Below are 14,358 nucleotides of genomic sequence, written 5' to 3'. Positions count from 1 at the left end.
CTCTGCTCCAACACAACAACTGTTCACAAGAGAAATCTCTATTCGCTCCATACAAAGGGAATATTACCATCTCGTTGAAAATGCTCAGCAGGGTCTTGTTGGTGTGTCTGTCTCTCAGTCTGTACAGTTCAGCCTCGTCGCTGAGCTGCAGATGGGTGGATCATAAATTCAGACAGCACAGTAGAAACTCTTTGGATCTAATAGACACCATGGTAAGTGCACTTCTTCTGGATATTCTTTAAAGTCACTGAATGAGTTTACTTTACTGTATTTATTTACATGTCTATTGTGTGATGCAGGCTCATAACTCCACTAACACCACTGAGGATGCTGAAGTCAACTTCCCTAATGATCTGTACAGACAGGCGTCCAAAGCATCAGTAAGTCATCCTCAACAGACAAACTCATGGTTAGATTGGATCTCCTTGAATGTAATAAATAGTTTCCACAGAAAAGTTTATCTTATTATAACTGTCATCTCTATTTCTCTTCTTCTTCCAGGCTGAGGACAAACTCAGCTTCACAGTTCAGATTCTGGAGGAGATGGCTGCCCTGTTTGAGGAGGATCACAGCAATGCATCATGGGAGGAGAACACAGTGGACCACTTTCTCATTGTTGTGACCCAGCAGGCCGACGGCCTTCACTCCTGTGTAAGTATGCGAGACAACTGTTAGTCACAACGTACAGCTTCATGTGTAACATTTAAGTAGCTCTCTGTTACTCTGTGTCCTCACAGATGTGTCAGGTTTACAGCTCTGTGAAGCTTTACAGCTGAAATATTTGAAATTTTAAACATTTCTTTTCCTCTGATGAATTTAGATTAAGAGCCACGGCCAGAAGAAGAAGAACAAGAAGCTGCACATGCATTTCAAGAGACTGTCTCGTCATGTCCTGGAGCAAATGGTGAGTGTGTCCGTCAATTATCTTTTAATCAGTCACTCAACCTGCAGTATTGATCGTGTTTTAATAACGATGATGTTCTTGTGTCTGTAGGGCCACAGTGCTGAATCCTGGGAGCTGATCAGGAAGGAAATGAAAACCCATCTGATGAGAGCAGACCAGCTGGTTCTATCTCTGCTCACCAACTAGAATCTGTCCGTCTCATCACGAATATCTTCACTTATGTGCTGACATGCAGCCTATTTATTTATTTATCCATTTATTTACACGTTTATTAACTTATTCATTAATGAGATTTTTACGTATTCATTTATTTATTCATTTATTTATTCATTTATTTATTCATTTATTTATTCATTTATTTATTCATTTATAAGCTTATTTATTAATTTGATTAATATTATTTGGTTATTTATTTATTAAAGTATTTATTTATTTGATCATTTATTTATTTATTTATCTAATTCTTTTTTTATTAACATATTTATTTAATCATTGATCATGTACGTGTCTTTGCTGATTTTGGAGCAACATTTTTTCTTGTTATGTTGTTACGTCAATATTCTTGTTTTTGTGCTTTGAGCAAAATGTGATGTTTTTATATTTCTTATGTTCTAGTCAATAAAGATTATATTTCATACAGTATATGTGGATATGTTTTCTGGTTTTTCCTTTTAATGCGTTTAATCAAACAACATGCAGGAACACGTGTTTCTATATTAATACCTCTCACAGTACCTACGCATACTGAAGGTACAAGATATACTGATATTAAATCAGCAGGTCTGAGGATTAGAGAGTAATATGAGTGTACAAGTACAACTTTAAACTTTTAAAATCTCACTTATTTGTTTTTACAGATACTTAAACATGAATGAATCTCAAATGTCGGCCTCTTTGTTCTTTAACTTCGGCACGAATAGAAATCATTTAAAACTCTTATCTGACACAGAAAACACAAAAACACCTACTGAGAGGTTTTTGTTGTTGATATGATTTACTTACTTTATTATCAGCTTTATCTACATAACAACAAACATTTATATATTCTGTAAATTAACTCAAGTACTGGGCTACGATCTGTATACAGTGAGATACATTTTGAGGTACTTATATGTTATTTACTTTGAACATTTTCTGCCACTTTTCTGTTCCACACAAACATTGTACTTTTGTCTCTATATTTACTTGATAACTTTCAGATTCCGATATTGTGTAACAATGCAAAAGATAATCAACAAATAACTTAACGATGTTGTTATATTCTAAGATGTGTTGGTCCTGTGGAGAAATGCACAAGTTACCCAGCAGAAGGCGAAATAAAGTTCATCATTAGCTCCACTCAAGCAACATTAAAGTGACGAACACACTTTAATGCATCACTAAATATAATCTAATATAATACACTTCACTCTGAAATGAGACCTTCTTGTGTGCTTTTACTTTCAGCTCCAGTATATTTATGTGTTGATGCTAATTTTGTTGTATTTTTACTACACTCTGAATACAGGACTTTTACTTGTACCTGAGTATTTGTACACTGTGGTACTGCTACTTTTGCTCAAGTTAACGATCAGAGTACTTCTCCCAACGCTGGCTATACTACTATACGTATCTGCTCTAAGACTAGGTCTAAGTTTTCTGACTGCACATATTAAAAGGATGTCGTCTCTGGCTGATAATAATCATCAAACACTAGATTTAGTCCCACAGGTCAGACTGTTCTTAGCTCTGATTACACTGCAGCAGCTAAGATACACGTTTGTTTTGTTATGATATGTGAAACAATGCAAACTTTGTGATGCAGATGAATCTGATAATAAAGTAGTAAGTAATAAATTAGATGAATGACAAAAACCTCTCGGTAGGTGTTTTTGTGTTTTCTGTGTCAGATAAGAGTTATAAATGTTTTCTATTTGTGCCGAAGTTAAAGAACAAAGAGGCCGACATTTGAGATTCGTTCATGTTTAAGTATCTGTAAAAACAAAGTGAGATTTTAAAAATGTAAAGTACTTGTACACTTATATTACTCTCTAGTTCTGATCCTCAGACTCAGTTCTTGTACCTTCAGTATGAGTAAGTACTGTGAGAGGTATTAATATAGAAACACGTGTTCCTGCATGTTGTTGGATTGAAAGCATCAAAATGAAAAATCTGCATCCCTTTTGTTGATGTGACGGGAATAAAACCAGAAAACATATCCACATATACTGTATGAAATATTATCTTTATTGACTAGAACATAAGAAATATAAAAACATCACATTTTGCTCAAAGCACAAAAACAAGAATATTGATCAACACAGAAAGATACATTATCAATAAATATAAAAAATGACTCAATCATTGAATATGTTAAAAAATATAATAAATAAAAAGACAAGTTAATACATAAATAAGAAACCAAATAAATAAACGTGTTAAGAAATAAATAATCAAATAATAAATAAGTTAATAAATGGATAAATAAATAAATACGCTAATCAATAAATAATCAAATAAAAATCTCATTAATGAATAAGTTAATAAACGTGTAAATAAATGGATAAATAAATAAATAGGCTGCATGTCAGCACATAAGTGAAGATATTCGTGATGAGACGGACAGATTCTAGTTGGTGAGCAGAGATAGAACCAGCTGGTCTGCTCTCATCAGATGGGTTTTCATTTCCTTCCTGATCAGCTCCCAGGATTCAGCACTGTGGCCCTACAGACACAAGAACATCATCGTTATTAAAACACGATCAATACTGCAGGTTGAGTGACTGATTAAAAGATAATTGACGGACACACTCACCATTTGCTCCAGGACATGACGAGATAGTCTCTTGAAATGCATGTGCAGCTTCTTGTTCTTCTTCTTCTGGCTGAGGCTCTTAATCTAAATGATTAACAAATAATTCAAATCTGTTAACTTGGTACATTTACTATTAGTTGATCCTCTCAATCAGCAGGATTCATTAGTTTAATAGAAAGCAGTCAAAGAACCCTGATGCATGTCTTTAAGTTTTTTCGGGATCAAGTACAGCTCTGTTAATCCACCCTGAGACTTACACAGGAGTGAAGGCCGTCGGCCTGCTGGGTCACAACGATGAGAAAGTGGTCCACTGTGTTCTCCTCCCATGATGCATTGCTGTGATCCTCCTCAAACAGGGCAGCCATCTCCTCCAGAATCTGAACTGTGAAGCTGAGTTTGTCCTCAGCCTGGAAGAAGAAGAGAAATAGAGATGACAGTTATAATAAGATAAACTTTTCTGTGGAAACTATTTATTACATTCAAGGAGATCCAATCTAACCATGAGTTTGTCTGTTGAGGATGACTTACTGATGCTTTGGACGCCTGTCTGTACAGATCATTAGGGAAGTTGACTTCAGCATCCTCAGTGGTGTTAGTGGAGTTATGAGCCTGCATCACACAATAGACATGTAAATAAATACAGTAAAGTAAACTCATTCAGTGACTTTAAAGAATATCCAGAAGAAGTGCACTTACCATGGTGTCTATTAGATCCAAAGAGTTTCTACTGTGCTGTCTGAATTTATGATCCACCCATCTGCAGCTCAGCGACGAGGCTGAACTGTACAGACTGAGAGACAGACACACCAACAAGACCCTGCCGAGCATTTTCAACGAGATGGTAATATTCCCTTTGTATGGAGCGAATAGAGATTTCTCTTGTGAACAGTTGTGTTGAAGCAGAGCTGCAGCGCCTCATTTATACTGCAGGACGCACCTTTTTCACTTTCCAGACATGAACACCTGAATGGCGACTTTTACGCGGTCAACCTCAACCTGATACATGTAGAATGTCACTCACACATTTCGGATTCTAATTAGCGGCCAAATGAAAGATTTATGCCACATTTAGATAATGTTGCATTAGCTGAAGTTTTAAAATGCTTCACCATAATACAGTAATGCCACACACAAGCACAAACACAGCTCACTATTTATCATCACACAGATTTGTCCGATAGGAAACATATTGGGAGTAACGTGGGAATATTTTGGCGACTTTTAAAGCAACAAAGACACAAAATCAGTTTTCTTAAATGAACTTCTTGTCTCTGATTCGGTTTTAATGAGCCAATTAATAATTTAAATATGTTTACTTGTTTTGTATTTTTGAAACAAGACATTTCATGTATTTATAAAGTTTTAATAACATTCATCATTAATGATTAACACTGGATTTGAAAGCGCTTCCCCAAAGTGAAAGCGGAAGTGATTCCGTTACGTAACATGAGACGTTCTCACGCTTCAACATGGAAATCAAAGTGTGTTCATTTATTTAATGAATGAGTTATATATTTATTTGTGTCGTGGTCAATACAATTATCTTTCTTCCAGCACCTTTAAATTCCTTCATTCTGTCACACGAATAAAAGGTTTGGATTTGTTTTAAATTTCAATAAAACAACATTGTTCAGATCTAATGCCTCTCACAGATCTTATTCAATGAAGGTACAAGATACAATATAAAATAAGTATTAAGTAATTATGATATGCAGTTTATGTTTGATACCCTTTGATGTATGTGTCTTTGGATTAATAGTCTAATCCGATTCACATCTTTTTTCCAAATGTGTTTATCGAAGAAAAAAACTCACGTTTGTGCGTCAGGATGGATTTAGTATGATGAGACTAAATCATATTTTCTATTTTTAATAATAACTCCATATGGAATTTTAGATCTTCAATACATCTTTCATAACGAATATATTTTAATAAACATACCTTTAGACCAGGTTCCATTCTCACTGTGGATCTCTGGACTGTAAGGTTGTCTTGGTACATCTGGAGAGGTCAGCGATCTCCTGGTCAACATCTGATTTATGCTAAACTCCTGACATTAAACTTATAAGTTCTTATCTTAACATGAACATATATAGTTTGAAGATAATCTGCATTTGTTAATTTCCTTTAACAAGGTGTAGTTATGTAATCCCATCCAATCGTCTTACTTGCTAAATTATGTTCACGATAAAAACAAATACAAAGACTGTCCAACGTAATAATGTTATCCAAAAAGTTACTATTTCTAAGTTCATCAAGCAGGATATTTTTAAGGGTTAATTTTTACTTTTGATACTTTAATTTGCAGCTAATACTTCAGGTACTTATACTAGTTGAGTTATTGTACCCTGAGGTATAAGATCTGTGCCTGCTTTGTTTCTGCTTTTATGAATAAATAAGATCATCAAATAGGATCTATGTTATTGCCTGATTTATTTATCATCTGATCGATTATCGAGAATTATATTACAGCATGCATTGTTAAAAAAAAAAAAACACAAATTGAAAATACAAATTACAATAAATTTACCATTAAATAAATAAAAGCCTGCTTCTCCACTTCATGGATTACAGGCCATGTGGTTTTTAATATTGATTGTCATGATTCCTGAGAAGCAGAATCCCCTTCTCTGGTTCTCACCTTCAAAGCCGCCATGTTCGTGTTAAAACAACGTGAAATGTCACTGACGGATTCATGTGAACGCGCGTCAGAGCGCAGGATATAGCCAAGGAGCCGCTTTCAGTTTCTCTGGATGGGAACTTCCCGATTTATGGCCCCTAGTGGACACAATCAGGTCCTGTTGTAGGAATGTTGACGAGCGATTATGAGGAATCCGAACATAATGAATGACGCAATGACAAGAATAAAATAATGATTGTTGTTGTTTTAATTACACCATCACACCGGAGAGCGTGCAGACTGAAAGGGAAATTGAATCTCCAAAGTAACTCCTCAAACTACCGAAATAGAATAAAAATACACCTTTTATAATAACCTCAAATCATTATATAGCATTCTTTTAAAAAACAAGTATAGCAATTCATTTTGGGTCTTTATTTTCTATTCGGACTAAAATAAATCGCAATAAAATTCATACAATTGTTTTTTGTCTTGAGATTTTTTTTGGTGTTCCATGTTTTTAAAAGCTCATTTTTTTAATCATTATTGTGATATTTGTTCATGCTTTTATTGTGGGAGGTTTTCATTCGGAAGCTAATTAGAATCCGAAATGTCTGAGTGACATTCTACATGTATCAGGTTGAGGTTGACCGCGTAAAAGTCGCCATTCAGGTGTTCATGTCTGGAAAGTGAAAAAGGTGCGTCCTGCAGTATAAATGAGGCGCTGCAGCTCTGCTCCAACACAACAACTGTTCACAAGAGAAATCTCTATTCGCTCCATACAAAGGGAATATTACCATCTCGTTGAAAATGCTCGGCAGGGTCTTGTTGGTGTGTCTGTCTCTCAGTCTGTACAGTTCAGCCTCGTCGCTGAGCTGCAGATGGGTGGATCATAAATTCAGACAGCACAGTAGAAACTCTTTGGATCTAATAGACACCATGGTAAGTGCACTTCTTCTGGATATTCTTTAAAGTCACTGAATGAGTTTACTTTACTGTATTTATTTACATGTCTATTGTGTGATGCAGGCTCATAACTCCACTAACACCACTGAGGATGCTGAAGTCAACTTCCCTAATGATCTGTACAGACAGGCGTCCAAAGCATCAGTAAGTCATCCTCAACAGACAAACTCATGGTTAGATTGGATCTCCTTGAATGTAATAAATAGTTTCCACAGAAAAGTTTATCTTATTATAACTGTCATCTCTATTTCTCTTCTTCTTCCAGGCTGAGGACAAACTCAGCTTCACAGTTCAGATTCTGGAGGAGATGGCTGCCCTGTTTGAGGAGGATCACAGCAATGCATCATGGGAGGAGAACACAGTGGACCACTTTCTCATCGTTGTGACCCAGCAGGCCGACGGCCTTCACTCCTGTGTAAGTCTCAGGGTGGATTAACAGAGCTGTACTTGATCCCGAAAAAACTTAAAGACATGCATCAGGGTTCTTTGACTGCTTTCTATTAAACTAATGAATCCTGCTGATTGAGAGGATCAACTAATAGTAAATGTACCAAGTTAACAGATTTGAATTATTTGTTAATCATTTAGATTAAGAGCCTCAGCCAGAAGAAGAAGAACAAGAAGCTGCACATGCATTTCAAGAGACTGTCTCGTCATGTCCTGGAGCAAATGGTGAGTGTGTCCGTCAATTATCTTTTAATCAGTCACTCAACCTGCAGTATTGATCGTGTTTTAATAACGATGATGTTCTTGTGTCTGTAGGGCCACAGTGCTGAATCCTGGGAGCTGATCAGGAAGGAAATGAAAACCCATCTGATGAGAGCAGACCAGCTGGTTCTATCTCTGCTCACCAACTAGAATCTGTCAGATTAATTAATTTATCTATTTATTTATTTATCTTTTTATTGCTTATTTATGTCTTGAGTTGTTTACTCTTGTATTTATTGATATTCTATTCAACCAGCATCTTTTTTAAATCAATGTTGTTGATCAACTTGTTATTTAAGTTTATTTTTTTTACCTGTAAAAGCCAATAAAAATAAGACTTTCTCCAGCAAATGGAAACATGTTTATTGTTTTTAATATTGTTACATAAACAAAAGGAATAAAGTTTTTTTAATATATAATCAAACATCAAGCAGGGCCTAGTTCAGGCTCTGATGCACACGCTGTAACATTTAGATGAAATAGATATCAAACTCTCAGGCCGAGAAGTCATTATGAAACAATACAAAACACTTTATATATAAAAAAAAGAAAAAGCCTCTTGAAGCACCAAAATGTCAGCTGTCGAATCTGAATTGCAGAATTGTTCGTTTACACTTCAGTACAATTCAAATCACAGCTTATTAATTAAAAACATGCATACAATCAACAGCGTGTATAGCAAGCGTTTTACAATAATTATGTTGTTGCACATTCATAAACAAACTGTTACTAGAGGAAACATGACAAATCTCCTCAAGCACTCTTAAAGGGAGAGGTCGGATTAGTAGACGTGGGTTTGTACAAAGTACTTTTCCATAGTCAGGGTATTACTACAGTAGATGTGGAGTAACAGACAGGAGTACTGGAGAGCAAAGCAACGCACTGCTGTGGACGGAACAAGCAGCAAAAAAGTGTGGGCTATATTTGGAATATTGTCACTGCTTTACCATCGCCGTCAGGGAACGGAGCCCGCTATCTATGCCCTCTTCAAAGCCACAAGACTCCTTTGACAAACACAGTAATTTTACCTCGCAGAACACAGGAGTTGCTGGTCTACCGCGACAGCGAGGTAAAGCAGTGAAATATATTCAGAATATAGAGTACACTTAAACTGATATAGGTTTTTTTGGTGGCTAAAATAGTTTTTGTGCTGCCCCCGTTCACAGCAGAACATTGCTTTGCTACAGTAGTTCTGTCTGTTTCTCCAAGCTGAGACATGCCGGCCGCCATCTACTGTAATGCACTAAGGACAATAAGTACCTCAAACCTGGAGCACTTGTAAGTAGTATGCTATTGTGAGGCTGTCTCACTCCCACGGGGCCTCGGCTCCCTCGGCTCCGTCAGCCTGGGCGTACACAGAGAGTTCTTCATACAGATCTCCACCACACGTCTCGATCGCCAAACCCTGACACACGGAAATAAGTCAGATTTAAGTCAGTTAACATGCACAGTTTAAGCTTAAGCTTAAGCCTTTGCTTGGGCACACCGGTACAGCTTGATTTTGCATAGTCAGTGATTCGGACATGACTCAGAAGACAAAAGACATGCAGCTGCTAAATGTCACAGCAGAGCGGCTGACATTTAAATATCTTTCCTGTTGTTTGTAAAAAGGATCTTAGGACATTAAATCCCCGTTTATTTGACTTTGCAGTAAAACAGCATTCTGTCAGGAATTTTCTCTAACAGAGAATATATTAATATTAAGGCTTGACTGCAGTGCCTCAGGTCTCCAAAAAAACAGTATTTAGTGAAAAATCCTATTCTATGATTTCTACAATAAATTTATATATATATATATATATATATATATATATATATTTTGTCAACCCACAAATTCTACTTTCCAAAGTTATTATTCTCACAAAAAAGGCACAAAAAAGTTTCGCCTACTATGTCGTGCTGTGTTTATAAAGAGCTGCAGAATAAGATAATAATTGTGGTTTTGAGCTCAGTGGTGCGAGGAGACTCGTGTGTCTTGCACGTGTATTTTGATGTAAAAACAAAACACAGCTGTGATGTGTCTTCACAAGTACAGGCAGTAAATGATGATTTTATAGAATATTTAATTGCTGTAGATTAAACTACCTATCAGGTACCCTCAGTAAAATGAATCATACACAATGACGCAGCAGTAATGTTAATCAAGACACATCTTAAAGTAAAACACTGACAGGGAACATTTTACTGCACAATCAATACTTTTGGTACTTTAAGTACATTTTGCTGATAATACTGAGATACTTTTACTTAATTAAGGTTTTGAATGCAGGACGTTCAGTGGATTATTCCAGTATGATATTGGTACTTATTAATACTTCTTACACCACTGTTATTTTGTTTAATATAAATGTAAAATGAAAGCAAACAAACCTCATAGATGTGATCAGTGTCAGGCTCCTCGTATATGCTGTCATTCTTTTCCAACTGTTAAAAAAATAAAGAATAAATAAAAAAGATACATTTTAGGAGTTAGCACCAGCTATTGATAAACACACTCTGCATAATGCACAAAAAAATACCCTAAAGAATCGATTGTGATATATTCAGTAACATTAATCTTTTAAAAAATGGCTACGAGAAGTAAGCTAGCTAGTGTTACATTGATCTAATGGCTCGATGGTGGAACATCGAACGTTAAATCAAGACTAGCTGTGGTGCTTCAAACTGGATTGAAAAATGGCAAAAAAGGTGAGTAGTTTTTAGTTGTAACAACACTACGACACTTAGACTGTCATACCCTTTCACCAAAAGAAAGGGAAAGACCCCTTCAAGTCAAAAGAGAAGGATGGAAAAGGAATTTAAGCATATATGGCACTAGTAAACTGGTAAAAAGAACTTCCTGTATCTTCATACTAAATTGGGTAGGGTTATCTTTCAGCTTGAGCAGCTCTGTAAGCTTATCTCAAGTAATGCAAACTAGAGACCAGCTTGCGATGGGATCCACCAGCCGTGACGACAAATCGAGCCAGAGTACTGCCAGAGTACCTTGTGGGCCGGGAACTTATCAACAATTAATTGATAAATCAGAAATGAATTAATAAACAAGCTCTTGCATTAGTTATAAGGCCTATATTTTAGCTGTGACCTGGCAACACGTCTATAGTATTGCAGACATCTGTTTTATTCCCAAAAGCTTGTATTACTTGGAAAAAAAGAATCAACTTCTTCCTTGATTTGTACGTTATCTTGGCCCTGAATGTGAATATTGTTTTGCACATCCTCAGCTTAATTCCATCTTAAGTGAGCAGTGCAGTCTGGTAAAGCACAGCTTTGCACAGAAGTGTTTTGCTCATCTTGTTCCTCACCAGTTGTCGTCTGCGCAGCAGTATGGCAGCAATACAGCCAGCCAGCACCAGGCCCTGGAGGATAATGAGACCATCCTTCATATTGGTCCTATGCAGAGCCTGGGGAAGGCCAATGGGTCCTGTGAGAGGAAAGATATGTGTTGGTACAGACCTCAATAAATCACAGTAAATGTCCACTCAGAGTAACACTGCATCATGTGTCTGTATGCATAAGACATAATGTTGACACAGGTTACTCACTGATAACTTCAAGTACAGTCCCAGGTCCCCATATGTCGTTTAACTTGCAGAAGTACACTCCTCTGTCTTCTATCCGCACACCGCTGATGAAGAGAAACTTCATTCGCGGATTGCTGTTAAAAAATTTAAACTTTTGGTCTTCCTCTATTTTGGCTCTGTTTAGAACTGCCTCGTCGTACGTATCGGCCTTGTACCACTGCACCTTGGCTGACAGGAGGTCCTGGGTGGACAGACAGCCAATGGTCACATTGCGTCTGGTTTTCACACCATAGAACCGGGGCCTCTGGGTGATCTGCACGGCGGGGTCTGGGGCCACTGAGGCAGACAAGAGAAGGTTGAGGGACATTGTGGCACAGTTACAGCAGCAGTCACATGTACATCTCAAACATGCATGCAGATAATTTGGCTTTATTTTGTCCCCTGCTGTTCTGGTCTTCAGCAATTGACTGTGTTCCCCCAAAATTATGCCAAGAAGAATAATGTACTCAGTGGATATGGAGAGGATAAAAAATGACTATTTAAAGAGTTTACTGTTGTGGTTTTTAAACGTGCTCTATTTGGATATATAGTTTAAATCTCTCTCATCTTCCTCTAAAAACAGACTACAGGTCTGAAATAAAGTGACCTGATAGATAACTTGGACAAGGTAAACTGTATATACAGTATATTGAAATAACTATAGTCTTTGTCTCAGAAGACAACTTCCTCTTTTCCCCCAGATGTTCAGGAAGTAATGGTTCTGAAGAGTCAAAAATAACATGCAAAACACGTATATGCATTGTAGCTGCGGTTAAACAATCGTAAAAAGTACAATTAAATGTCAGAAACATTATGAAAAGATTGATGCTGTAATAACATATTCAGAATTTCACGATATATTTAACACCAAGACCGTGATTGTTGTTTTTCAGTCACTTGTTAACTGCAAGAGTTTACATTTACCTGAGATGCTAATCAAAGCGAGCCCACAGCATCCAGCCAGCAACCAGCACATGATGACATGCAAAAGACAAAAGAAATAAATATTAAGAGCGCTGATGTCCTCACACGTTTGTCCCGAATCTCTCTGCAGACACGAGAAGGTTGTGAACACGGAGAAGAATAAAGTGTCTGCAGCAGTGGGAGGGCTGTCTGTCACCACACAGGCAAATAAGGGGAAGAAGAACACTGTAACATGGAACCAGAATAACTTTCAACAACCCACTTCTTTACCTTTAAATAACTGTTTCACGTACATATGTTCCATTTTTAGGGACGAGTGAAACAAGAACCTGAACATTAGCAGGTTTAAAAGATATATTGGGAGGGTTTTTGAGACAATTCGTAGGATGACAACAAACATTCATGTGAAAGCAGATACTCGTGCCAATACAATATCAAAGTTTCAGTATCGATAACCAAAACAGTACTTTTTTTGGTGCCTTGCTTTTCATTTCACAAAAGCAGTTCTCAAATGTTACATTTTGGAAAAACAAGCAGTCTTAAAAGACTTTTGCATATAGGCACGATAATTACAATATGGACAATATATTGTCCAACAAAAGTACTAACTGTGACATGCACACTTGCAAAACATCAGCATGTCAACATTGTCACTGTGAGTAAAGTCCCACAGGGCTGCTAGCTGAAGACTGTTATGAAACATCCACATGCAGTTCAGTGAATTCAGGTCAGAAATACTGATCACGTTTCCTTTATTCCCTCAAAGAATATGCATCCTGCAGCACCTACTCAGTTTGTATGGAGCTGGTCAGATTTCAGTGTGTATATGTGATATACTGCTGCCTCCAACAACCATGTAACGCTGACAGGAAACGCTGTATAATGTTAATGAGAGGTGACTCAGAAAATCAGTCGAGCTTTTAGTGTTTTCATTTTCAGTCATTTCATTTCTCATAAACGATGGTGGCTGCCCAAACATGATTTAAATCAACGGTAGAAGTCAGAGGTGGGAACTGTTTCCAAAAGTCAAATAATCGACCAGACAATCGACAGATTATTAATCACCAACTTTGAAGTATTTCAATCAAAGTAAGAAATCTGAAATGTTATGGTTCCAGCTTCTCAAATACGAGGATGTGTTACTGTCGTACACGATAGTAAATAAAATATCTTTGCATTTCGGAGGAAAAATACATTTTAAGAAGTAATCATGGATATTTTTTAACTGTTTTTCAGACCAAATATCTAGAAAAGTAAAAGTTAGTTGCAGCCCGAATTATTCGTGCTGGTGGCTGGACATCAACCGATGAAAATAGCCACAGCTGAATAAAGCAGCACGACTCTGCCAGGCAGCGCCAACTGTCATACCGACACATCCCTCTTAAGAAACGCCAGTCAGCACTGGGCAAGTACAGCGTGCAACCACAAAAATATGCAAATAAATCAGACACCCCACCTCCTTATTTCTTGTAAGAGGCAGCGCTTATTCTCGTCTGTTGACACACTCATGAACAAAAAATAGCGACTGGGCCAGCGAGCCAATATAAAGTGCTGAAGTGAGCAGTTCTGTTGATACTAGAGATTAGAAGATGACAAATGTATAGCTGATATAGAGCTTCATCGTTTCCCACAAACATGTATTATAAGTTCATTTGTATGATTTAATTCTTCACTACCATGAACAGGCATCGTGCATTTTGAGTCAGCCCCACATACACCGTCCCACTGCTGCAAATACTTACTGAACCAAATCGGTGGCTGCAAATAGTCTCCAACAAATGTCCCCAATTCACACGAAAAAATACGCAGTAAAAGGTCGAGGGAAAGGACGCACTGGATTGTTTTCAAATTAAGTCTATAGTTCCAAGTTTGTAAAACA

The 14,358-nt window shown here is 37.0% G+C and overlaps 4 protein-coding genes across 4 annotated transcripts; 2 read left to right on the top strand and 2 right to left on the bottom strand.

Annotated features, from left to right (window-relative positions):
- Nucleotides 1-65: 65 nt before the first annotated feature.
- Nucleotides 66-1,202, top strand: LOC142951400 (interferon a3-like). Its single transcript, XM_076092908.1, has 5 exons — nucleotides 66-212; nucleotides 300-380; nucleotides 502-651; nucleotides 821-904; nucleotides 995-1,202. The coding sequence occupies exons 1-5, from the start codon at nucleotides 81-83 to the stop codon at nucleotides 1,088-1,090; spliced, it is 543 nt and encodes a 180-aa protein (XP_075949023.1). The 5' UTR covers nucleotides 66-80; the 3' UTR covers nucleotides 1,091-1,202.
- A 1,797-nt stretch (nucleotides 1,203-2,999) lies between these two features.
- Nucleotides 3,000-4,526, bottom strand: LOC142951316 (interferon a3-like). The gene is made up of 5 exons (XM_076092813.1): nucleotides 4,395-4,526; nucleotides 4,227-4,307; nucleotides 3,956-4,105; nucleotides 3,699-3,782; nucleotides 3,000-3,608 (listed from the first exon to the last, which is right to left on the bottom strand). Exons 1-5 carry the CDS (start codon nucleotides 4,524-4,526, stop codon nucleotides 3,513-3,515), a joined length of 543 nt encoding a protein of 180 aa, XP_075948928.1. The 3' UTR covers nucleotides 3,000-3,512.
- Nucleotides 4,527-6,944: 2,418 nt separating this feature from the next.
- On the top strand, nucleotides 6,945-8,297 carry LOC142952082 (interferon a3-like). Its single transcript, XM_076094083.1, has 5 exons — nucleotides 6,945-7,260; nucleotides 7,348-7,428; nucleotides 7,550-7,699; nucleotides 7,873-7,956; nucleotides 8,047-8,297. Exons 1-5 carry the CDS (start codon nucleotides 7,129-7,131, stop codon nucleotides 8,140-8,142), a joined length of 543 nt encoding a protein of 180 aa, XP_075950198.1. The 5' UTR covers nucleotides 6,945-7,128; the 3' UTR covers nucleotides 8,143-8,297.
- Nucleotides 8,298-8,330: 33 nt separating this feature from the next.
- cd79b (CD79b molecule, immunoglobulin-associated beta) lies at nucleotides 8,331-12,654 on the bottom strand. Its single transcript, XM_076094082.1, has 5 exons — nucleotides 12,480-12,654; nucleotides 11,538-11,852; nucleotides 11,298-11,416; nucleotides 10,363-10,416; nucleotides 8,331-9,397 (listed from the first exon to the last, which is right to left on the bottom strand). The coding sequence occupies exons 1-5, from the start codon at nucleotides 12,529-12,531 to the stop codon at nucleotides 9,299-9,301; spliced, it is 639 nt and encodes a 212-aa protein (XP_075950197.1). The 5' UTR covers nucleotides 12,532-12,654; the 3' UTR covers nucleotides 8,331-9,298.
- Nucleotides 12,655-14,358: the final 1,704 nt, after the last annotated feature.

Source organism: Anarhichas minor, unplaced genomic scaffold (assembly GCF_050575085.1).
Source record: "Anarhichas minor isolate MPS153535 unplaced genomic scaffold, ASM5057508v1 ptg000017l, whole genome shotgun sequence".
Lineage (NCBI taxonomy): Eukaryota > Metazoa > Chordata > Actinopteri > Perciformes > Anarhichadidae > Anarhichas > Anarhichas minor.
This window is presented reverse-complemented; position numbering and strand designations above follow the sequence as displayed.